This window comes from Syngnathoides biaculeatus, chromosome 9, assembly GCF_019802595.1.
Source record: "Syngnathoides biaculeatus isolate LvHL_M chromosome 9, ASM1980259v1, whole genome shotgun sequence".
NCBI classification, from domain to species: domain Eukaryota; kingdom Metazoa; phylum Chordata; class Actinopteri; order Syngnathiformes; family Syngnathidae; genus Syngnathoides; species Syngnathoides biaculeatus.
In genome coordinates this window covers 2833466-2860131 of record NC_084648.1, presented here as the reverse complement: position 1 = coordinate 2860131, position 26666 = coordinate 2833466, and the positions used below count along the sequence as shown (strand labels likewise).

The window sequence follows — 26666 nt, the reverse complement described above, 5'->3', positions numbered from 1 at the left end:
TTAAAAGCTCTGAGACCCCTTTGTGATTAAGGGCTATACAAATAAACTTAAATTAACTAATTGCACAGGAAGCGCTCCTTTTTCTTCATCAAAATGAATACAACGCCATGTCTTGGTGTGAAATAAGCGACAAACTTGGAGACCAAATTCTGTGGTGTGGGCAAAATAATAGAAAAAATATATATGTGCGCACACACACACACACACACACACACACACACGCAGAGAATTATAAACAATCTTGAATTCCTCCCTGCTTTCTTACACTTGGGCCATTTTGCTTCAACACCACAATAACCTTCAACTGTGACGTTGGTATTACAACAATTTAAGCAGGGTGTTGATCTTGATCTTGTGATCCAGATGATCAAAGGGACTACAATTGATGACCAATTTATGTAAATCCATAGTTTCAAAGAGTTGACATACTTTTCCTCCCACTGCAGGCCCATGATTGATATTGCAAGTCCACATAGCCTAATACAAAAAATCCTTCCATCCATTATCTTAGTGCTGGAGCCTATCCCAGCTGTCAACGGGCAGAAGGCGGGGTACACCCTCAAGTGGTTGCCAGCCAATCCCAGGGCACATGGAGACAAACAGCCGCACTCATAATCACACCTAGGGGCAATTTACAGTGTTCAATTCATGTTGGATGTTTTGGGGCTGTGAGAGGAAACAGGAGTGCCTGTAGAGAACCCACGCAGGCCCGGGGAGAACATGCAAACCCCACACAGGCAGGTCCAGGATTGAACCTGTAACCTCAGAACTGTGAGGCCAACGGTTTCCATCTGAGCCACCATGCCACCCCTTACTTAAACCTAAAATGACAGACAACAAAACCCCAATAACACAGAAGATGAGTGCGGTCACCTGCAACTATTAAGTGGATTAAGCAATCCATTTAATTAGTCTCATCCATTTCCATCTGTCGACAGTCACTGCAGGGATCCACTTTTGTGCAACCCCCGACACGCACGGTTTCATGCTGAAGTAAGCAGATCTCTCTGACATGCTCTTTGACTCGGCCTGACATGAAACACACACACAAATGCAAAGTGTATGACACTTCCCAACATATGACATGCATGCACTTTCACACAGTGATCTCGAGCTCACACGCACGCACGCGTGCAGGAAAATGCACACAACCACTAATACGTGCTTCTTAAGTCTTTATGGGGCATTCTTGAGATATTAGTAAAGTGACACAAGAGAATAATAAATATGATAAACACCTCTCAGTGTTCAGTTTAATTCCAGTGTGACCTACAATAATAAACTTTGAAACGTTCTCTGTGTCAGTCCAAAACGAGTATTTATATAAAATAGCTTGTACCTGAGAGTTGAATCATGGCAGCCACACGAGAGCTGTCTTTTCCTCTCTAGGCGAATTGCGACCTCCTGTGCTCGCAGCAGGAACACGCAAAAATTGCAACAACTGACAGCATTTCATTTTAAAAGCAAACATCGGCGAGGTCATTCGTAGATGAGGTTGAAAAAAAAAAATAAAAGAGGTAAAATGTATTCGTAAAGTATATCAAATACTTTAGTAACATTCACTACATTATTGATCCCTGGCCCCTGAAATTTAAATATTAATGGAAATGACAAATCGTTTTACTTTACTGCAATTCTTTTTTCTCTTTAAAAAAAAAAAAGCCACATTTAGCACTGTGACCTTCCATAATCAGCAGAGGTGTACTTCCTTCCTTCCTTGATGTATTTCTGTTATAGCTGCTTTCCTTCCCAGAATGTTAACTTAATGACAGCTCTGTGGGGTTGTTTTCATTGAAGCCAGGAAGGACAGTTTTAGCCAACTAAAATACATCGTAGCCAGCAAACACAAGACTGACACTCACCTAAATAGTGTATAGTTCATGGTCATGGTCGGTCTGCAACCCTTTCTATTTAGATCAAATTATTCTCAGCATTATAAGAAATACAATGCCTTTATTAGCCAGTATTTAAAACTATGAGCAGCTTGGGGAAAACATAAAAATGCAATAAAATATTAATATACGCAGACAAGGTCACATAGAAGTAGGCAAACAGTTGGGCCAAAATCAGGAAAAATAATGTTTGAGCTTAAGCCAGTGAAGCAAATTCTAGTGCAAACCTGCGTGCAATTTAGCAATGTTTCAAAATTCATTTTAACAGGGTCAGCAATTACACTGAACAGTTTCAAAGGATTTAACATCACTGACAGGTCATTTCACTTACTGGGACACTTCATTCACATACAAGAACCGTCCTCCATGCTAACTCTGTTCATAGCATCACATATGAAGGATGCCATCTTGTACTAGTAACATCATCGCAAGTCAATCAGCAGTCTTCCACTGTACTGTATATACATTGTAAACAAACAGTAAGAGCATGACTGCAAAAGCGCATGATCTCCTTCACTTGACAGGGGCATAATGAGCTCGTATCCTTCATATTGTACAAGTGTGCCCATGTTCACATACAAAATTAGACAAAACAATGCTGCAAAGCAGAATACTGATTCTGAATCCAATACTCAAGTTGATTTAAAGTAACATTAAAACAATAAACACTAAAATCAGGTGCCAATGTTTAAGATGCATTCGGGCGACTTGCAATCGCAGAATGTTCACAAATCAATGCAGGTTGCAGTTAGCAGCTGGCTCCCATTTGCTGCGTCACAGTGAGACATCTACTTGTGCAAAAGCTTTAAACGGGCTTTGTGAGAGCCTAGAGCAGGTCCAAAATCCTGATGTCCGAATGCAGCCAAGGCACTGACAAAAGACATCTAAGCACAGCTCGGAGGTGTCCGAGGGGCTCGCTTTGGAAGCCAAACAAAGCAGCTGTGAGTTAGGAATCTCCTTCGACAGCCGCTCGTCACTTGGCGTGGCGGACACGGGGCGGCACTGCAGGACTGGAGGAGGAGCCCACGTGTCTCCCGTGGCTCCTCCAGCGTTGATGCAGGACAAAGTTGTAGTTGGAGGTGGTGCACATGGCGTAATACACGTTGGCGTTGTCGGGGAAGTGGAGCTCTATAAAACAAATGATGCCGTGTTAAACTTCCACTTATATGTCACCTTGACTTACAAGTTCAATTTGTTCTTTGCATTTGTATCTCCAATTTTGGACACCATTACACAATCAAACCAAAAGACAACAACTGAGTAAAATGCCTGATTTGGAAAACTCCTAAACTGGTGGACTTGTCAATGCATCACTCTATCAGTGCTGAAATGATTCTGAACTTATTATAGTTTATGAACATGTACCATTTCCATCGTTGAGCATCTGGGAGAGGCTAAAGTCCTGACAGCTGAATGTCTCGTCCAGGTTGTGTTTGTCCAGGGCCTTCTGAATGACCTGAGGTGTGTGATCCTGACTGGTCAGCTGAGGAACAAAATCATAATAATTCATCAAAAACGACACACATTGAGTTAGATTCAAGATCCATCAAGTATCAATTCATAGAAGGTTTCTAATTAAATGCCCAATTTTGCTGCGTATAAAAGCATACAGATCTCTAGTGCTCAGGCTGTGACATTATCAATTTTATTCATACCTATTTTACATTATATACACTGCTGACACAAAGTTAGCATTTTGGGCTTTCAGCTGAGATTTTAGAATGAACCTAAAATGCACCTTGACCTTTACAGGTGAATTTAATTTGCACATTTCTTTGGAACACGCAAGTCCTACTGTTGAACGTTTCCATACTTTTTGCACAGCTCGCTGCGCTCTGCAAGGAGCTCAACAGCAAAATTCACCAGCAGGTGTTAGATCCATGAAAATACTAACATCGATGGCACGCTGTGAAATTGAACGGCATTCCAAAGTTTACATAAGGCCAAATTAAGTTCACACATCAAGGTTAAGACGCATTTTTGGTACATTCTAAAAACTTCACTCAAAAGGCAATATCCCTAAAATTGAGCTATTCAAATTCTGTAATGATTGAAATGGTAAACATAAATTACATTCAATCTGCACCTGATCCAGAACCTAGCCAAGAGATTTGTGTATAATTTTCACCATGCTGTCCCTCACCAGAATACTTTTGTAGACATTGCCGTTGTCGAGACACTGCAAGCTGACTCTGATGATACACGAGTCGGCAAGCTGTTTGTTGTAAACTGGCAGCACGGACTGCGTGGAGGCGCTGTAGGGGCATGAGGAGGAATCGGACCTTGGCACCAAAGAGGAGCAGCGCAGGTCGGGATGGGAGGAGCTGCAGGAGGAGCTGGAGAGGAGAGGAGAAGAGGACGACGACGACATGGAGATGGTGTCCTCCGTGATGTTGTGCATTGAGCTGGACAGGGACTGTGCAAGGAGGAATTTGAACAAAAACATTTTTATCATGGGGAAGTACTCAGATATTAATTAGTAAAGGGGACAAAAAGATTTGGGATATTCAGCTTTCGGGTGAACTTTCAGGATGAACCTAAAATGCGCTGTAATCTTTACAGGTGATCTCAATTAGACCGTTTGAGTCCCTGTGTCCAATTGTTCGTCGCTTCAGTTGGTCTACCACAAGTTGCTGTTTACTAAAAAGAACCTCCATCCATCCATTTTGTTTGCCGCTTATCCTCACAAGGGTCACGGGAGTGCTGGAGCCTATCCCAGCTGTCAACGGGCAGGAGGCTGGGTACACCCTGAACTGGTTGCCAGCCAATCGCAGGGCACACTGAGTCACAGTCACAATCACACCTATGGGCAATTTAGAGTCTCCAAATAATGTTGCATGTTTTTGGGAGGTGGGAGGAACCTGGAGTGCCCGGAGAAAACCTAGGCAGGCACGAGGAGAACATGCAAACTCCACAAAGGGGCGGCCGGGATTGAACCCGGGTCCTCAGAAGTGTGAGGCCAACGCTTTCCAGCTGCGACACCGTGCCGCCTAACAAGGAACTGAATGGCAAAATTCAGGACAGGTCCATTTTTCATGCATCGACCTACATTTCGTGCTTCAAGGAAAATTGGTATCCTGGATGATATCTCTCTTGGGATTCTTCATCATGCTGTTCACATGTTTACATGTGGACGAGGACGTACTTGCAAATCTGTTGGTCGATGTCGTTGACTTCATGTTCAAGAACAGTAAGTAATGCAAAAAGCACAGAAGTGTTGAAAAGTTTTCAAAACGTTGCGAGGTCAAATTAAGTTCACTTGCAAAGCTCATAGTGCATTTTAGGTTCATTGTGATTTTTCACCCAAAAGCCCAATATGATACAGCATCGCGAGCTTTATGCTTTACGAAAAAATGAACTTTTTTTAAAGTAAATATATTTAAAGTAACACATTTTCCTAAAATCAGCAATTGTGGCTGACTTCATTTTTTTGCCCCCCCCCCGTAAAATGTATGGACAGCAACAATTTCAAGCGGCCCTACCTTGAGTTTGAGCCTGAGCGGGGATGAATGAGGGACGCTGAGGTCGTCCATGTCAGAACTGCTGGAACTCGAAGACGACACACTCATCTGGTCGGTGGACGTCTTGCGCAGAGAACGGTCACCGCTTGCTTGTGATCTGCACCCAAAAGGTCATCCATGTTTTGCTCTTGGAAGAATGAAAAAGGTTTGCGCTGACCAACCACAGCTTCATGAGCACATCTTGTAACGTATAATGTAAGAAATGTCGTGACAAGTTTTGCCTTTAGAGTGACAGTACAACTTAGTTTTGATTCACACTGAGAAATGTTCATAATAAGCTGGTGTACTGTCCAGTAATAAGTGTAAAAACACTAAACAACGGTATGAGCTCCTAAAAAAAAAAAAACACACCACCTAATTAAATGTTCAAACTATACATAATATAGGAGAACTTAATATTCTTGAGTACAATACATTCCCATTTAATCTTTTCGAAGTATTAGTTTTCAAACGTATTTAGGTAAAATATTATGTGCTTTTGTGTTAATACATTTGAACTGAATCATTTTTGGAGAACTTTTTTTATTTTCCTGTATTTAAGTGCAGCGTTACTCTTCAAACTATCTACGTTGCAGTGGCCTACAATAATCTAAAATGTACATTTTAGCAATAAAACATCGGCCTGGTTTACTTGGCACTGGGCTGCTGCTGGATTTTTTTACGCTGGTCATTATGATGCTAGTGCTTAGAAAGCCAAGTATTTTTTGAGGTGATGGTTAGCGTAGAAAGTTTAAAAACTCAGACATGTGATTAGACTGGATGAAAAAAAGACCTGGGGGCTGCAAGCATGATCAAAGAATGATCACCAATTTTAATGTAAAGTTTTATAAATAGTATTACGAATGAAATATATCTAGTACATCTATAAATAAATCAAAATATACACAATATGATCATTCATTATTTAGGCGCATACCTCTACCCCAAAAAAATTTCAAATACAAATTCAACTAAGTAAACTACTAAATTGAACTCAGATTTGCATCATGCCAAACAAGCGTGCTTTCATAGCGTGTACATCGTATCCATTCAAAAACATTTTAATTTCTTGTTTTTGTAAATGATTGAAATGCATGAATTTGTCAACAATTATGAATGTCAAGTAAATAATACAAACATTTTTACAAGTAATTGCTTCTGAACGCTCACCTTGTAACTGACCACCCTGTCTGCAACCGGGGTTGGTTGGTTGTTGGCCTTGGGTTGACATCCGAATGTGCCAGCTATGGAAAAGTTCGTTTTCGTTGCTTCCAGTTGTTTGACATGTTTTTGTCGTTTTGCGTGAATTTCCAATGGCTTGAAACCTCTTGATCCATAGTCAATAGCATCCTGACCCAATGTGCACTATGCTTTACCAGGTCGATCGATTTTGCGAATGAAGTCGCCTAACAGAGTACCAACTTCCTTCTTTCCAACTGTATCGACAATTTCTCATTCCATCGGAACTTATTTTTGAAATATCAATTTCTTTCACTCGAGAACGGCCATCGTGTTGATGGCCCCATGAACCGCCTTGTTTACAACAAGCGTTTTCATTGGTCAGGAGGAACACATTCAACCAATCAACTGACACGTATCTAATCATCCACTTTGCTTCCACAAATTGGACCGGAAACTGAACGAGTGTGGATTTGGCACGGGTTACGGTCGGAACATTGCAGAAATACAGAGAATACAGAGAGTTTCTATTCTATTCAGTCTGAAAGATTCCATCAGTCAGCAAGTGCAACGTGGTTTCATTGCTATTCACTGTTAGGTGGTTGACAAGTTACAGCACCAAATTTGGGATTAAGCATTATACTTACGAGATGAGCTTCTTAGTCTGCAACCGACTGCTCCAAAAATTGGGAGAAGTGGGACATGGATCGACGGGAGGCTCCAGCTCACGAGAAAGTTCATAACTTCAGGCCACAAGAAAAAGAGGCTTCATTAATTAACTGCGAACTGTGTCCCCTGTTTTGTCTGGGCATTGTACTGACGGCAGGGGAAAATTGTTCGAACCTTTCCTGATCAGTAAGAACGAGCTTGTGCGCCAGCAGCCAGTTTCTTATTCGAGAGTTTGCAGGAAGTTGGTAGTGAGAACAGGAAGCCTGGAGTTGACGAATCTGATCGAGAATCTCAAATTCCTGAAACAAATATCGGGGCACCAAAAGTGATTATTTTGGGAAAACAATGAAGCCAGCAGCCAGTTGACAAGAAGAGATTAAAATGAGGCAGCACTAGAGGGCCAAACCTACCCTTCTGCGCTTCTCAAAGTTGATGAGGCCACCCTTTCCACAGAAGAGAACAGCAAGTCTTAATAAACACTGCAGTTAAGTGGCATAAAAAGCATCTACAGTATTCTAAACAGGTGGTCTTTGCGTTTGGGAGTTCTACTCACCTCTGCAAAGTCAGGGAGAGCCGTGTCCAGCATCGTAAGGACACTCAGGTAGGAGCCCAGGTAAGGTACGATGCCACTTTGATGCTTCTAAAGACCACAAAAGGCAATGATTACTTGCTCGCAAGTGAAACAAAAAATCACTGTGGTAGAAGATATGATGTCATGAACATTTTCATATTGGAAGTTAAGGACTGATGTCATACATAAATATAAGTCAGTCAATCTTCTACTTTTCCTTTCGGCTTGTCCGTTAGGGGTCGCCACAGCGTGTCATCTTTTGCCATCTTAGCCTATCTCCTGCATCTTCCTCTCTAACACCCACTGCCTTCATGTCTTCCCTCACTACATCCATAAACCTTCTCTTTGGTCTTCCTCTCGCTCTTTTGCCTGGCAGCTCCATCCTCAGCATCCTTCTACCAATATACTCACTCTCTCGCCTGTGAACATGTCCAAACCATCGAAGTCTGCTCTCTCGAATCTTGTCTCCAAAACATCCAGCTTTGGCTGTCCCTCTAATGAGCTCATTTCTAATCCTATCCAACCTGGTCACTCCGAGCGAGAACCTCAACATCTTCATTTCTGCCACCTCCAGTTCAGATTCCTGTTGTTTCTTCAGTGCCACTGTCTCTAATCCGTACATCATGGCCGGCCTCACCACTGTTTTGTAAACTTTGCCCTTCATCCTAGCAGACACTCTTCTGTCACATAACACACCAGACACCTTTCGCCAGCTGTTCCAACCTGCTTGGACCCGTTTCTTCACTTCCTGACCACACTCTCCATTGCTCTGTATTGTTGACCCCAAGTATTTGGAGTCGTCGACCCTCGCTATCTCTTCTCCCTGTAGCCTCACTCTTCCCCCTCCACTTTTCTCATTCACGCACATATATTCTGTTTTACTTCGGCTAATCTTCATTCCTCTCCTTTCCAGTGCATGTCTCCATCTTTCCAATTGTTCCTCTGCATGCTCCCTGCTTTCACTGCATATGACAATATCATCTGCGAACATCATGGTCCAAGGGGATTCCAGTCTAACCTCATCTGTCAGCCTATCCATTACCACTGCAAACAGGAAGGGGCTCAGAGCTGATCCCTGATGCAGTCCCACCTCCACCTTAAATTCCTCTGTCACACCTAAGGCACACCTCACCATTGTTCTGCTGCCATCATACATGTCCTGTACTATTTTAACATACTTCTCTGCCACACCAGACTTACGCATGCAGTACCACAGTTCCTCTCTTGGTACTCTGTCATAGGCTTTCTCTAGGTCCACAAAGACGCAATGTAGCTCCTTCTGACCTTCTCTGTACTTTTCCACGAGCATCCTCAAGGCAAATAATGCATCTGTGGTACTCTTTCTAGGCATGAAACCATACTGTTGCTCGCAGATACTTACTTCTGTCCTGAGTCTAGCCTCCACTACTCTTTCCCATAACTTCATTGTGTGGCTCATCAACTTTATTCCTCTATAGTTCCCACAGCTCTGAACATCCCCTTTGTTCTTAAAAATGGGAACTAGAACACTTTTCCTCCATTCTTCAGGCATCTTTTCGCCCGCTAGTATTCTGTTGAATAAGTTGGTCAAAAACTCCACAGCCATCTCTCCAAATTGCTTCCATACCTCTACCGGTATGTCATCAGGACCAACTGCCTTTCCAGTTTTCATCCTTTGTAGTGCCTTTCTGACTTCCCCCTTAGTAATCATTTCCACTTCCTGGTCCTTCACTCTTGCCTCTTCAACTCTTCCTTCTCTCTCATTTTCTTCATTCATCAACTTCTCAAAGTATTCTTTCCATCTATTTAGTACACTACCGGCACCAGTCAACACATTTCCATCTCTATCCTTAATCACCCTGACCTGCTGCACATCCTTCCCATCTCTATCTCTCTGTCTGGCCAACCTGTAGAGATCCTTTTCTCCTTCTTTAGTGTCCAACCTGGTGTACATGTCTTCATATGCCTCTTGTTTAGCCTTTGCCACCTCTACCTTTGCCCTACGTCGCATCTCGATGTACTCCTTTCGCCTCTCCTCAGTCCTCTCAGTATCCTACTTCTTCTTCGCTAATCTCTTTCCTTGTATGACTCCCTGTATTTTGGGGTTCCACCACCAAGTCTCCTTCTCCCCTTTCCTACCAGATGACACACCAAGTACTCTCCTGCCTGTCTCTCTGATCACCTTGGCTGTCGTCGTCCAGTCTTCCGGGAGCTTCGGTTGTCCATCGAGAGCCTGTCTCACCTCTTTCCGGAAGGCCGCACAACATTCTTCCTTTCTCAGCTTCCACCACATGGTTCTCTGCTCTACCTTTGTCTTCTTAATCTTCCTACCCACCACCAGAATCATCCTACATACTACCATCCTATGCTGTCGAGCTACACTCTCCCCTACCACTACTTTACAGTCAGTAACCTCCTTCAGATTACATCGTCTGCACAAAATATAATCTACCTGCGTGGTTCTACCTCCGCTCTTGTAGGTCACTATATGCTCCTCCCTCTTCTGGAAATAAGTGTTCACTACAGCCATCTCCATCCTTTTTGCAAAGTCCACCACCATCTGCCCTTCAAAGTTCCTTTCCTGGATGCCGTACTTACCCATCACTTCTTCATCGCCCCTGTTTCCTTTACCAATATGTCCATTACAATCTGCACCAATCACAACTCTCTCGCTGTCTGGGATGCTCAGAACTACTTCATCTAGTTCCTTCCAGAATTTCTCTTTCAACTCTAGGTCACATCCTACCTGTGGTGCATAGCCGCTAACCACATTATACATAACACCCTCAATTTCAAATTTTAGTCTCATCACTCGATCTGATACTCTTTTCACCTCCAAGACATTCTTAGCCAGCTCTTCCTTTAAAATAACCCCTACTCCATTTCTCTTCCCATCTACTCCGTGGATGCACAGAATATCAACCTTTCTCCTAATCATCATGTCAACCAACTCGTGTGCTTTTCCTGTCATAGTCCCAACAGTCAATAATAGAACTTTTTTAAAAAAGCTAGAAAATGAAAATTTCACATTTTATTCTAACCTAGCACGTCAACGTGCTGGGTCTTGGTGACTTTGTTAACAGAGTACTCATCACAGATGAGCCATTTTCATGAGGGAAAAATGTGATTCATTAAATATTTAAATATAAAATAGGTTCGAGGTTTTCCTTACCTCATTTCTATCCCAACAATAATTGTTTTTTTTTTATGTAAAATATTTTTTGGGGCTTCATTAGATATAAACTACAATCATTTCATAAGCATTCAAAACCAGGAAATATGTTGTTGATTATTAATCACATTAATAAATATTGATATTTAATAATTATTTCTATAAATGAGTTTTACATGTTTAATTGAACTACTGAAGTAAATTAAATACCCTGTATTTTTATATTATTTAATTTAATTAGTTAATTTAATTTTAATTAGTAATTAGTGTCCAGAAAAGGCTCTTCTGGCAGCTACCTCTGTTTGACCCAGCTTTGTATCTTCTTTGTCTATATATGGCTAAGATCGCCCCTTTCCTCTGATTGGATGCTTCCATGTAGAAGCCCCACTTGTGAGTGCACACGTGTGTTATGTTCCGTGCGCTGGCTCAGGAGTGGAGTGGAACAGGGATATTTTTGCTAAGATGTGACAGAGAACCTCAAGAAATCGGAAAGACCTGATTTCAGGCCTTTCAGCAGAAAAACGCCTGGAGCTCAGGAATGCATGGATGATTTTAATTCATATTTCACATGTTTACTGAGTGTCATACAAATACTATTATATTATAAATACTAGGGTTGGGTCAGCTTTGATTGAATAGCCTCACAGCACTCAGGAGGCCGATGTGACAAAACGTAGGGTGTGGTAGATCACAACAGAAATATTACATAACTGTTCTTTCCCTCCTGACTGGGTGGTGTCAGGAAAGGCAATCCCAGTTGGGGTTTTCAGTCTTGCTATTTTTCTGGGTTGGTGATAAACGCACTCTTCCTAAATAACTAGTTCTTTACCATGCAGCAACACTGAGAATAATAGTGGCTGAAAAAGAAAAGGTGAAACTGGAGTCTGAATTTTCCTCAAGTGATGAAAAGAAAAGGTGTTTTGTTGACCTGGCAAAGGCCTTCAGGACACAGTTACAGTCCACACACTTGTTAGGCACACAAGGCATGTGGAACATTTTGAACAGCAAAGTTAAAAAGAAAAGTACACCACTAAATAATATGTATTAAAGACTCCATTTAAAAAGTCTCCTTATGTAAATCATTAAAATACAACTTTTTTCTTCTGTTTATGTACTAAAGAAAATGATGTACTTGTTTTTAAGCTATAAAATAGCTAAGCTTGTTTTGTTCGTCTTATATATCCTTATATAATTTACATCTGTCTTGCATGTCTTCTTGCACAACATAGCGGAAAACCAGCACAACTTAAACCAAATTTCACACACACAACACTTGTAGGGGTACTACTGGTGGCATTTAGAATTAAAGTACACAACTCTACTTACATCCGTCAAGATCTCTCGGTTAGCTAGCACACAGTTCTCGTCAGGAAATGTCTTGCACAGCTGCTTGAAGGTAGTCATGCTTTCGCTGAAAAGAAGACAGACTTTGTTGGCTCCTTCCCTGAAGTCAACTTGACTAAGGCAGTAAAATGCAAGCACCAAAAGCCAAAACACCACATTCTGACTTTCACAAAGATGGTTAGAGCGTTCATCAGCAGGGGTATTTTTTAAGTTTTTGTGTGTATGTGTGTTTGATGAATTCAGTTTTTCTGATGGTACTGTAGATTATTTTGTCCTTGACACTAGTGATGATAAGTAGTATAGAAAATGGATAACTCGATATTCTTTTTATGATGGTACCCTAGCACTTGAGAAATGAGAAAATCTAAATCTGATCTGCTTATTTGCATGCAGAGTCAGACGCTGTTGTGTCAAACTAATTTTAATTTGGACCTGATCCCAACTGCAATTGAAAAGTAAAGTAGAAATTCCCACATAACATGTTCAACCTCTATAAATGTACTACTCCGTATTTTCCTGCATAGTGGTTTAAGCGTTTTACAGGTTGCTCACTTGCTAACAGCCATCCAGGTCTTCTTGAGACGATACACAGCATTGGACTGCAGGGCAGAGAGGATAGCCCATAAGGAAGAAAAATTCTTCAGCTGCCTGCACGCCTGCAAGATGCCAGCATGAGAAAAAATTGGAGCCTAATTCTGTCACTTTACGTCATCAAAGCGTACTTCTTTTCCACACACACACCTGTGCTACGCCGATCCACCTCTCGATGATGCCTGCTCTGCAGGAAGGACCGGTTTGAGAGGACTGAGGTAGGGCTGGAGCACTCGAATGGTAGTGGAAGCTCAAGGAGGAGCTGGGTGATGAGATGGGAGAGGAGGTGGGGGGGGAACGAGAAAACGGGCAAAGCAGCGAAGTGATGACGAGGTTGGTGACTGCATTGAACTGGGAAATGGTGGCACGGACGCTGGATGCCAGATTGCGGTTTTCCTTCTTGTCTCGTTGGGACCACACGCAGCCCAGGCAATGGAATGGCAAGACCTGGACAAATAGTTCCTAGAAAAGAAATAATCACAAATACTGATATTTTAATTAACATTACTTGTCACATGACTTGTCAAGAAAGCACAACACAAAAGGTCAGAAAAACCCACCATGTCCAATCTGGTCAGCTGCTCTGCTACATCTGTGACACGGAAGTTTACAAACACGTCTGTGTCTTCCTCCTTGCAGAGCAGACCCCTGTCGTCCTCTGACGTAAAGTGGCTGCGATCTGTTGCAAATATAATCGTGAAGGACACAAACACACACTGAACAGGTCACATGTAGTTATGTCGCATACCAATAGAAAATGGAAGACGGTAATTATTTCACGGCCATTTTAACAGGACAACACACATACAGGCTCATCAGAAATCAGGTACTCCTGCACAGTCTAATGTCACCCAATTGAAGATATGTAACAGGGATTCAGCCTTTAAAAATGTTGTTGGAATAAAGCCCAGAATACAGCAGAGCCTCTGCATGCACAGTACGTACAGTATATCACATTTATTCAAGAATATCGGAACACAGGGCTGTTTTTGCTGTGATGGTCAATATACTGAGCATAGTGTGCATAAAAAGTGAGAAGCAGAAAGGCATTAGTCCCAAATCTCATTATGTTTAACCCAAATACTGTATACACCTAGTATTTTAAATAAGGTTTTGTATAAAAGCAAGACGCTACGGGCACATTAACCAAATTAATGTGTCTCGTGTTCTGGTCCAACTATGTCCTCGTATGGTACTGTAGTTCTACAACCATAGTAATAACCTTTTAATAGAATACCTCTCCAGCAGAGACAATAAAATAAATCCTTAATACTTGATGGGATTTCATCAGATGGTGATTGCAATTTGTGTGTTGATTGTGAGTGAATAAGCAGTTGGTTATGGCCAGTTGGAGAACTAGAAGCTTCCTTTACCTTGCTCCTGGAGCGACTTCAGCAAACTCTCTGCACTCTGAGCCAAGCGTCTGAAGCAGAGGCGCCGGCGCAAGTTAGCACACAAGAGCCGGAGAGCTTGATATTGAGGGGGGTCGTGGAAGTCTGCACTGTATTCCCTCAACCACAGCTTGATTACTGGCAGCAACGGACTAAAGGAAGAAAAAAGAAAGAAATGAGCAAAACAGAAATACTCGTCAAGACTTTGATTGTTGTGGTTTCACTACTGAAAAACAATGAAGCCTTGAAATGTCCAGTTCAAGTGGACAGATGGAAAAGAACAAAGTGAATGCACTCACCTTTGCGCGCAGATGGTGTTTGAGTCATCACTGCAAAAAAGGGAAACAGTATTTGCTAGGATTAATCATGTGGATAGACAGTCATTTGGTCTGCATCTCACATAATTTGACGACACGATCAATTTAACGGATACCTCTGCCTTAACATCTCACCAGTTGATACTTTTACAATATCATCACTCACAATAGAAGAGAACTGGAGTTGTAATTTAGTCAGGAAGTTGTGCTACAAATCAGTTGGAACGACAGCAGAAACTTATTGTGACGTTCACAATGAGTTATGCCAGTGAATGTGGGTGGAAAACGTCCTGAGGCACTGCATCAACTCAGGATGTAGAGTTTTGGGAAGAGAGACTCTCGTCTTGAGCGTATTACCAGACAAAGATTTCGCTCAGAAATAAATGTCCTTATATTGAGGTCATCAATAGTTGTTACTCTGGTTGTCTTCAGAATATAAAACAATAAATGTGCTAACCTAAGAAAGAAAATAATTCCAGAATTTGATTTTTATTTAAAAAAAAAAAAAAAGTCATGAAGTTGGATTTTATGCAGTTTGTGTTCAATTTAGCAACATCCTGAAAAAAATCCTGTAAGACAAAGGAGGAAGTTTATGATCCAAGACAGACAGAAAGCCTGTTGCCACCCGCAGACCAGCTATGGGGGTGACTGTTTGGCAAAAAACATTGCACCGTCACTTACATTGCCACGTCACCCTCAACAAAGAGCTACATGTAAACAAAGAAAACCAAAGTTGTCTGATAAATCTTTACAATTTGAAATTCTAGAAATTAAAATGTGATGAGTCAGAGCCATGCAGTTTGTTTCTGTCTCCTGAGCCTCGCTGACGAAGGGTTAGCTAACGTCATGATGAAAAAAACAAAACAATAAAAACCATCTTTGTTGTTGTTGATGTCATAGAAAGATTCCAGGATTTCAATAGAGGTTTCGCTACACTTAGCTGGAATGACGTCATGAGGGTGTCTGACAGCCTCTTTCAACCTCAACATGTGACTCACGTTGCAGGCAGTGCAAACAGGTGAGGCATACCTGGACTATTAGCCGACTGTCCGGTTTTACGTATTAGATGACGTAATACACATCTAATAGTTTCAACGCATTAATGATGACGTTGTAAACAGGCTTTTACACATGTTTATCTGTTACGGATGCCTGCAGTTCCTTGATAAAGAACCACAATGACACGGAAGTGTATATTTGGTTCCAAACTGAAGTTTTGAGTAAATTGAGTAATTTGAGTAAAACGCTAAGAATGGCTGAATATGTAGAATAGCAGACAAGTATGAAACCAACATTTTGGTTTATGTTTGTCCCGCAGAGCGAGATTCTCACCTTTGAAAAAGCAGCTCAATAAGGTGACTTATAGAGGTGAAGGCTCTGTAGGTGGAGAGGAAAACATGGACGTAGTCGCGCTCCTGCTGCTCAGGATCCAGGAGGTGGGTGACCAAGTGCTCCAGGGTGCCAGCTTTAAGCCTGCGCAGCTTTACAGTGTTGTAGTGGACCGAGCTGGAAGCTGTGCCGTCTGTCGCCATGGCCACGTCCATGCTTGGCAAGACGGGCTCTCGGCGCAGCGTGATGCCAAACACAGCCCCGTTCTCCTCTTCCTCCCCCCATTCCTGCACTGGTTCCTGTAGAGATAAATGTTATGTTCATGTTAGTGTACACAACACACACTAGGGTAAAGCGGTATTGCCTTAAAACAAATTTCCCCTATGCAGAAAAAGCAAATGCAAATAGGAACTTTATTCCTTGATAGCAATACTTACAACTGTATTGTAGTTTTTTTTACCCTCAGCATTAACTTCCAAAAATATCAAAGAAGATATGTGTGAAAAAAATTGCTTTTATTAACAAATTATGTAATAGTAGATGTCAGTATGTACCTTGAAACACAAATGCAAGTTGTTTTCCTCACATAAGTTTTTTTTTCCCCTCAATATTTCACCCATCAAACATCATTTAAATGCTTGCCCCCACCAAATTACTTTTAAAATTGTTTATACAAAAACCCACTAGCAAAAAACTGACGTTAATCAGTAAAACTGAACAATTAATCAGCAAGGCTAATACGTAATTATCTTATGAGTAACCAAACACGATATGAAATAAAATGTTCAGAACTTTGGATTTGTTTTTCTTCTTGGATAACTCTGTAACCTTGTACTTGCTTTCTACGCACCACCCAAGTGAGGTCCAATTTAAATTGGTGACAAACACACACACATGCAGCGCAAAACCCTCATGACAAGCTGACTCATGCATTACAACACTAGAATTGAGAGTCATTGCATCCAATTTTTGGGATTTAGCTTGTGACTTAGTCCAATGACTGGGACATTAAGTGCTATTGAATGTTCACCAGTGGCACAATTTGTTCAGAAATGATTTGCATGCAGAGACAGTTTCCACAAAAACATTCTAACAGATGTTCGTTCCAAAAATGTAATGTTGCACTTCAAAAATGATACACAATATAGACTCGTAGGTTGTCAAAATAACAACACATCGGTTCAACGACTGTAATACAGTACCGCAACACACTCAAATTGGTAGTAAAAATGAATGACAAAGTCTTGGAATAAGCACAACGATTTTTAAAGGTAATACTAGGCTACAGTGGCAAAAAAATTAGGCTCAGAAGGACCACAGTGCAGGAAAATTTCATCCCTTGAAAAGGATTGAGGGGTGCATGCATTGAAACCATTAAAGCACGTGAATAGAGCACAGCCAGGCAAAAAAAAAAAGGAAATTATTTAAAGATTCTTAACAACCATGACGATACGATAATATAGTCGGTATGTAAATAAGAGCATTTTTCGTTGTCTTAACTCACCGTTGGTAACTGGCCTTTTCACTCAGGTAGCGTTGAGTAAATATGCGCATTGCTCACAAACTCTAAAGTACATCAAATATTCATCTTCATAGCATTAGTTTGAAATGCATCATGTGCCATCAAAGGAGAAACAGACAAAATCTCAGACAAATGAGACCAATGGACCTTTCCGACCTGTCAATCACTCGTACGACAATAGCCAGTCAGATAGCCGCATTGTCTTAACCCCTGGCTTGACACGCCCCTCTCGCTGCCATGTTGTCCCACAAGCAGTGCTGGTTGTCAGTAGCGTGTGCTTGGGAAAGTTATTGTTACGAAGAAAATGGTCCTCAGATGCGCTTGGGGAACATGCAATTCTGATGAAAGATATCCTGCTAAGTTACAAGGGGCCCGGTTGATACATTTTCCAAAGCCTTAAAAATAGTTGACGAAGTGGATTGGATGGATAAAGGCTTGCAGACGACCGCACGTACAACTAAATGTGGACAATATCAACAAACACAAGGCTGTATGTTCGAAGGTAAGTGAGGGAGAAGTATCGTCTCTGAGTTTGATTGAATTATTATGCTTTGCGCTTTATAGATTGCAGGAGAACAATTTTCACTTTGTTAGTGTATCACTGACCTGCTGAAAGAAGTTTGTAATGTTTTATGCCGAAGAGTCCGGTTAGTGATATGTAAATGCGCGATGTAATGCATTAGAAATGTCTATTTGCCCATTTGTATCACATCAGACTTTTAAGACAGAGCACTGGGTTCCATTACGAGTCAAGTCAAACTTTTTCCATCTGGTGACGACGGTACTGACTGAGTTAATCACCACTGTTTAAATGAACTTGTAGAAAATCAAACCTAACTCACTTATAAAGACTACAATGATATTACTCATGATCTTTCCATGTAAAAATTACTCATCCTGCTTGACATGTGCAGTACGATTCCACTATTTTATCCTGTTGGATTTCAATATGAAGTTTATGAGGCCATTTTGCTGTAACTAACATTGCATCCTGCTCTGTCCAACATCTTAATTCCGTGTACATATCCTTGACCTCTCTGTAGAACTCCCTTGGACAAGCCTGATGCATTTGGCAAAAAACATACCGCAATATTATCTGGAATACGCGATAGAGAATCCACTTCAAACCTGTTCTGTTCAGTCGCCATTTTGGAAGCTTGTGGGAGGTGGCAACTGCAGTTAAGGGGGCGGAGCTTAAATCGCCAGTTGGAAAGGTCCATTTCAAAGAGGGGCGACACGGACAGGTGACAGTTGAGGGCAGGCCAGCACAGCGGAAGCAAATGCTAATTTATAAAATAAAAACGTCAACAGCAGGCTATGAAAACAAACTAACTCCTTCAAGTTGCTTCTTTACACTAGAGACAGATTAAAATGAAACAATCATCTTTACAAATCTGAGCTCACACAGTACATTTGTTGGCAGTACACACAAACCCAAAGTCCTATCCTGGCATTGATTGGAAGAAAAGCTTTCCAGCTACTGTCGTTCTAAAACAAGCAAACAATAACATTTCATTTGTATGCTTTATTTGTAACCTTTTATCACTCCAACCCCATTCAGAAGACTCTCTTACTCATTTCTGCCGCAATTGCAATGCAACTAAAACTAAAATGATAACTGCAACATATATGAGAAATAAAAAAATAAAATGATCATCAAAGTTGCCCAGTCCTGTAGCAGCCAGCCCAACATCAACATGTTGTGTTTAGTATACTGCTACCTCCAAAAGAATCCAGCTTGGAGACTTTTGTACCGGGGAGTGGCGTGGACATACCTACAGCATGAAACAGATCTGCTGTCATCTGCAAAAGGAACTTTAGCTTGTCAGACTTCATACGGATAAAAAGGATGCACATGTGCACCGTTTAATTGAAAACGGTGGGGGGGAAAAGCTGGCATTTAACAGAGATGAATGGAATAACTGAGAATGAATGATTTCAATTCTGTTGGATTGCTTGTTCATTAATTGTGCCATGACGCAATTCATAATCAGAATCAGCTTTAATGGCCAAGTATGTAATGACACACAAGGAATTTGTCTCCGGCAGTCGGTGCCGCCCTGGTACTAAGTTCACGTTGAGTAAGGAGAAGAGAAACAAACAAAGCCACAAGAAGAAAGAACAACAGGCATTCAATTAATAGGGAACTGTTGCTTATCAGAGTCACAGTTGAGCAGAGATGCAGTCTTCTGGCATTTATATTAAGCTTGTTCCGAGTGTCCTTACGTGTTCGCAGTTCACCGTTGTAGACCAGTGCAATGACAATTGTGCAAAGGGTGCAGTTTAAAGTGACGAATTGTGCAATACTCTACAGCAGGGGTGTCAAACTCATTCTTGTCAGGGGCTAAATTTTACTCTGGGTTTCCCTCAGAGCGCCATTATGACTGTGAAACCATAAAAATCTTTAAATGCCGCGTCATATTTACACATTAAATTTATGAACTAGTTTTGGAATCAGAAATCAAGGGTAATGGGTTTTCCAACTATTGTTGTTTGTTAACCCAAAACTGCTTGTAATAGCTCAATGTTATCATTTATGACATGACAATTTGAAATTTTGGGACACATTTTGACAAAAATCCTGGACGTTGATCCACATGATTTACCTCTGCGAGCCAAATAAAATCATGCGGCGGGCCGGATCTGGCCCCCGGGCATTGAGTTTGACACATGTGGTCTACAGTATGTTTTACTAATACTAATACTGACTGGACGAGCAGGATGCAAGGGTGTGTCACAACAATGGCATAAGGCAGATAATAGTAGATTCGCTGATCAAGAATTTAATGACTTGATAGCAAAAGGGATAGAAAAAAAAAAAAAACGTTTGAATGCATGCTAGTTTTGATTTGCATTGATTGGTAGCACCTAGCCTAAGGAAGGAGATGGAAAAGCTTGTGACCAGGATGTAGAGGGTCTGACAAGATCCCGCCCGCTCTGGACCTAGTTCGAGTGGCGTGCAAGTTTTCAAGGGTGGGTAGGGTGGTGCCGACAATCCGTTCAGTGGTTTTGATTGTATGTTTTTGATTGTCTCATAACTAGTGCGCATTAGTACTATGTTACTACTAGTTACATTGGACTGAAAGAGTGACCAGGGGGCACTAGTGGAACAGCTACATGTTACTTGTGAGGCAAAAATGTGCACCAGTTGATATCTTCATGCTACTACTAACTACTACAAGTAATGCATTAGAAATAATTCTGTATAATTTTACTTAATATGTAATATTTTGTAAAGATTTTGAATGGCATGAGTCTGGTGTACAGTTCGGGCTCACTGGTAACATGTTGTTCTACTAGTGCACCCTAGTTGTTCTTTCACGTGAACAAAAATGACATACTTGGAAGGCAGTAGTAGGAAAAAACACCACTTGAAAATCATCGTTCTACAAGTGACCTCTAGTCATTCTACTAGTGCGGTGAATTATCTTTGTCGTGTGGATAATAAGCATATGGACTTCAGCGCACTAGTAGGATACTGCATAAATGCTCAAGGTGCTTTCCATAAACATAGGAGGGAAGTTGAGCTACAGTCTTGCTATACTGTAACTCAACTCCGCCAGGCAGCATTATTTTGCTCAATCCAACAAGGACAGCAAAACAGGAGTTTAGACCAATCTGACGGACTCTCATATCCAATGAAGAAGAATGTATCTAAAAAAAAAAAAAAACCCGTCTCTTGAAGTGCAAGTTTTTAAAAATAATAGTCATTTGCTATCATGCTGCATTCAGTACAGGTAAACTAAAACACACTTGTGGTACTCTGATTTAAAAGCAGTTTCAGGTTATAAATAAATATGTGGTGCACATTATATATATATATATATATATATATATATATATATATATATATATATATATATAATTTTTTTTTTTTAGGATGAACACAGAATTACTAGCTAGTCATGTGAGAGGCACATTTGAGTGTTTTTTTGTGTGAACATGTGTCATTTTTGACAACTTTATTGCCTGCATGTTAATCTGTCCAAAAATGCAAAGAAGCATGAAAAGTTTTTATGAAATTATGGTTGTGTAAATGTACCCTAAATGCAACCGTCTAGCTACATATTATGAGAACACTAACAAGCAGACAAGATGAAATGTTAATCAAGCATGCCGGCAGTGAGTCCAAGAATGAGCCTTTTGTTGCCTTAATGAGATTCCGGCCATGAATAAGCAATAAATCAAGCATGATTCTTTCATGTTTGCCCATGCACTTTCTTTTCCACTAAGAAAACAAAAGGGTAGACAGAGACAGAAAAGACTGCAATTATGAACAATAACTCACTTGAATGGTGAGGAGGAAAATTGCCAAAGTCAGTTGTGCTCCCTAAAGCATTAGACCAGCTTGCAGGACTTGCAAAATACTCTCATTCCGATATGACATAAATTTGTGTGAAGTGTTGCGCAGTACCTTCAGAAAAAAAATCTGACAAAATACATTTACAATTTAATACATACTGTGCACATTACTGTACATCTAATGAAAGTGATTTCAGTGTGTTTGCAATTTGGGTTAGTAGTTTGTCTTGTTTAGAGAAACGCACTAATAGAATACTGTAGCATCCCATTGTTTTCAAACTTATTGAAAAAAAACATAATTTGTCGAAAGGTTAAAAATCATCTGTCCCTGATTGTCTGTCTCGCATCAGGGATTCCCCATTTAGGAGAGGATCCTCCTTTTCAGCCATCAGGTCTTCTTTAACCATGTATCAAGAAAGACCCGCCACTACTTAATACGTACTACCTCTGTTTTCTATGCAGTGAATTCCTGCAAATAACAAATATCAACAAGCATGCGCTGTCAACGTAAAAATACAGTCAAACAAATGAAGTGACTTCATCACTGGGCTCGAAAAATGGCCGTTCAACATGGAAGGTCTTATTCCAACCACAAAAGGAAATCTCCTCCCTCCAAACTCACAATGGAATCAGACTTTTCAAGAGCAGAGAGTGACACAGTGGGAACCTCAAAATTTTTAAGTCCTTGAGGTTTGTCCCGGTAGCGCCACATGGCCTATTTAGCTATTCGTCAACATTTTATATTTATATATGTTGTACATATTATATTTAGATACTAATATTCATTGGTAATAATTTCAGTGCCGGCATTTTTCAGACTATTTTACATTATTTACCTTTTTGTATATTGCATGCCGGTTTGGAGTTTGTCTCAAATCGCCTGTTGGTCTGAAAGCGATGGTGTGTTGGATTTTTTCAACATGTCCTTTTAATTTGATTGCTGTCATGAATAGTCATGAAATTTGTTCAAGTGACGCGCCTCTGTTGTGTTGTGCTAGTATGGTTGCTGGGCAACACTGATCAACAGCTGGCTCACTCACTTTCGTATTGATGGCCGACCAAACGCGTTCATGAATACGCACAGTATTCTATAAAAAAAAAAAAAGACAAAAGAAAGATTTACAGAGATGAGCATAGTAACTGAAAATTACGTCAATTCTGTTGAATTGATTGTTGATTAATTGTGTCATGAAGGAATTGATTCAACCTGCCTTCGATAAACAAGCGAAAGCCATGCTAAACTGTAACTCAACTTCACCAGGCAACGTTATTTTGCTCAATACATCAAGGACATTAAAACAGGAGTCCAGAACAGTCTGGCAGACTCTCCTATCAAATGAGAGTGACTCAGTCTGTGACCCGTTCATTTTTTAAATCAGGACTGATGAGTACAGAGAGTAACAAGTGAGACATTTCCAGGTCCTCGTGCTTCTTCTGATTCAACTGGAAACTTGATTGGCAGTATATTATTGTCTGTTTAGGTATTAATGTATAATGTACATATGTGCCAAATTGAAAGCAATTACCAAGACAGGCCTAAGAGAGAGAGAGAGCAAGAACAATGGAAAACACAAAAATGTTACAATGTAAAAATCTGCTATTTAGTGGGAACCCAAAGCAATAACCATGATATAGCAGAGGATTGATTACTGTATCAATATTTGGAGAAAATGAGTTGCAGGGACTCATTGTTGACATGTGGATCCTGGGACTCACACAGTCTCAAGTGTTAAATGATCTATGGTTATGAATTAAATGTTTTCATTATCTTGAAGGGGAATAATACAGTCTTGCAGTCATGTCACTCAGAAAAGACGCTTCAGCGTCTAATTCAGAACAGATTAATGTATTGATCTGCCAACTTAAAAGTAGACGATATTAATTGATGCTTCCACCCACCAAGTAGTTTGCGATCTCAGTTGTTAATTTAATTTTGATTGCACTATTAACTCGTTGAAGGGCAATTATTCACTTTAATTTTCAGTTAATTGAAAACAATGGGTTTGGCTGATTTTGTGACATCACAGTGACCTTTTCGCAGTTTTCCATACACTGTAACAATTTGTGTATATTTTTTTTTCATTATGGGATTAATGCTGTAAACATGCTTCCTGTGTTTGTGTACTGTATTAAAAAACAGACAGAATTAACACTACAAATGTAACAGTGACATTTAACTTTGATCCAATATGGTCCTATAAAATCTGTCCAAAAATGTTAAAGAGCTATTCCTCAATCTTCTTTTGTTTGTGAAAAACTGTATTGGCACGCTACATCCGCTCACATTCTGTGCATTTCCCGAGGGCTCAGTCCCCTCCTATCCATAAAACCTAATGATCGTACAATTTTGGAACCCCACTGAAATATTTACGCAAGACCTCAATTTAGTGAGTATCTAATGAAAACACGTGGACACACATACTGACATTTTTTTCCAAATGAAAATGCAGCCTCAAAAAGGAATAATGGTGACATGGCGTCTGCCTCACAGTTCTAAGTTCAAGGGTTCAAATCCCTGCTCCGCCAGTGTGGAGTTGTATGTTACCCTCATTGTATTTTCATTTTGCAGAACATTTCTTTTTACACGACGCCTGTTAATGACGTGAAAATATTACTTTAAAATCCCTGCACCATTTATAAAAATTTGAGAATTACAACTGCTGTTTTGTATTTATTTCTATTTCTACTATTTCCTATGGGAAAAATTGTTTGTAAATCCCCAAAAAATGGGGGTCAGCCACCCCAGTTTGTGTTCAACCAGGATGTTCCACATTCCTCTTTTCTTTAAGAGTACAAGTACCAGTACATCACAAACATGGATCTCGGTCACTCGGAGTTGAACGTTTTAGGATGGCTGACAGAATATCCAAAGAAAGTCAGCACTTTACCAGTCCTGCAATACCCATCAAGAATGGTGTTTTCTGCTTACCGCACACTGTTCATCAGAATCCAACAACTGGAAGCTCATCAGCCATACCCCCGGCTCCTTGTCACATGGGCGTCCACGGAGTGACTCGGCCTCAGCCCCAGTAGCTTCTTCATTCGGCCCACCTTCGTATGGGGGCTTCGGGACTGCCCTCCATCACTGCCTTCGCTCACCGGAAGAACACTCTTCATCTCCCACAACGTGTCCACACACTAAGGCCCACTCACCTTGGCAGATCTTGCCCACACTTGCTGCCTCATCTGTGTCCGAGAAGAAAAAGCATGAACAGGGGGGCACCGTACATCCTCTTTTTTGAGACCAATATTTCAGTTGACTTCAGCAAGTTTTCATGCTTAAATAGTGGACTGTTAGATCCATTTCACCCCAAAAATTACAATTTGCACTCTTCTTTAATAATATGTGAGTGCCATGGAATACTGAATAATGCTGTATTATTAGAACAAATAACAAGACCCAAATATAATGCAAACTCAGCTAGCAGTCATAAGGAACTAAGAGGTGACAACAATCTGGTTGACACTTTTGTAGGTGTTACAATCTTCTGGTAAAGTCACATTACGATGACTTTAAATGAAAAGAGAAAAAGGAAGTTTCCATACTTTTCCTGCACATTCCACAAACGAGGCTTAATTCTCACGTCCTAAACTTATGAGAACAGTGAATATAATCACAAACCCTTAGAATAAACTGAAAACATTTATTTTTGAAAGACACCAAGGTATTTTAGAGATGTTTTTCAGCATATTTATTGCTGTACGATATGAAATTTGTGAATGTGTGCACATATTGTAAATGCAAACTCACTAACTCAACTGATAAAAGAAAAAAAAATTAAGGATAAAAATTAATCACACCAACGACCAACGTATCGTAACGTATCTTTAAAAACAATATTAAATAGTTTGAAAAAAATTGAAGAAATTAACATGTAACTTTCTTGTAATGATCTATTCTCTAAAAGAATAGAGGTTTGTTACAAAAATACACAAGACGAAGAGTAAATACAAATGAGATCATTTTACACGAGTGTAAAAAAACTTGCATGATATTCACCTTAGTGTAACCGCGCTTGTCCTTGAATCCTCAGCAGATGAAGACGGAACTGCTGAAGCTTCATTTGCTCAGAAACATTTGGAGTGGGACTGTGGGTGGATGATGCTCGAGGTTGGAATGGTCCCCTCCCTGTTTGGTTGAACACTCCTACATAATAATTATCTTCCCATTCATGTCGCATTATTTCAGCTCAACGCTTCCCTAATTAGAGCTAGCAATAAACTCCCCGTCTAACCTCATTCTCCACAAATCATGTGCGGGCGTATTTTCCTGTGTAGAAAATCGTTGGCTGACGCTGCTTTGAAATAAATATAACGTGGAAAGAAGTTGTCAAGCATCCATACTATTTCAAATGCAGATAACCCATGATGCATGCTTGTTTAAATTGTCTGGACAGGCAAATCGCTCACGCATTTTGGCACATATATTCAAACTCTGAACCAGGAAGTGAAGCTGGCAGTCGGGGCGGGGCCGGGGAAGCAGGACGTCCTCCTCCTCACACTGATTGGTCCATCGAAACTACTGATCGATCATAAAAATACCGACGGAGATTTTTCAAAATTATTTTTTTCAAGTGATTATAATTATTCGTTATTTGTTGTTGTAACTACATTTGTAATTTGACTTTCATACAAATAAAGTTGAACTCATTCACTGCTGACTACACCCATCAAGTATATGCCTCAGGTGCACTATTGATATACAGTACAATGCTGCACTGATAAAAGTATGTTTAGTGTTGGTATGTCAAATGTGGGTCAATGTTATCCATCCATTTTATATACTGTTTGCCCTCGTTAGGGCTGCAGGTGAGTAAGACCCTGTCCAAGCTGGCAGGGTGGGACAGGTTGAAAGTCATTTGCAGGGAACATGCCATTTCCAAAATATGACTCATGTTGAACAATGTG

General features: G+C 40.5%; 1 protein-coding gene across 1 annotated transcript; it reads right to left on the bottom strand.

Moving 5' to 3' along the window:
- Nucleotides 1-1933: 1933 nt before the first annotated feature.
- On the bottom strand, nucleotides 1934-26214 carry rgl3a (ral guanine nucleotide dissociation stimulator-like 3a). Its single transcript, XM_061830781.1, is given in 18 exon segments — nucleotides 1934-3020; nucleotides 3258-3375; nucleotides 4036-4308; nucleotides 5375-5510; nucleotides 7219-7314; nucleotides 7415-7539; nucleotides 7651-7683; nucleotides 7794-7880; nucleotides 12289-12373; nucleotides 12859-12962; nucleotides 13048-13359; nucleotides 13458-13576; nucleotides 14271-14440; nucleotides 14588-14617; nucleotides 15938-16233; nucleotides 24688-24755; nucleotides 24758-24944; nucleotides 25759-26214. Coding segments are annotated over 17 exon segments (2325 nt in total). The 5' UTR covers nucleotides 24876-24944; nucleotides 25759-26214; the 3' UTR covers nucleotides 1934-2865.
- Nucleotides 26215-26666: the final 452 nt, after the last annotated feature.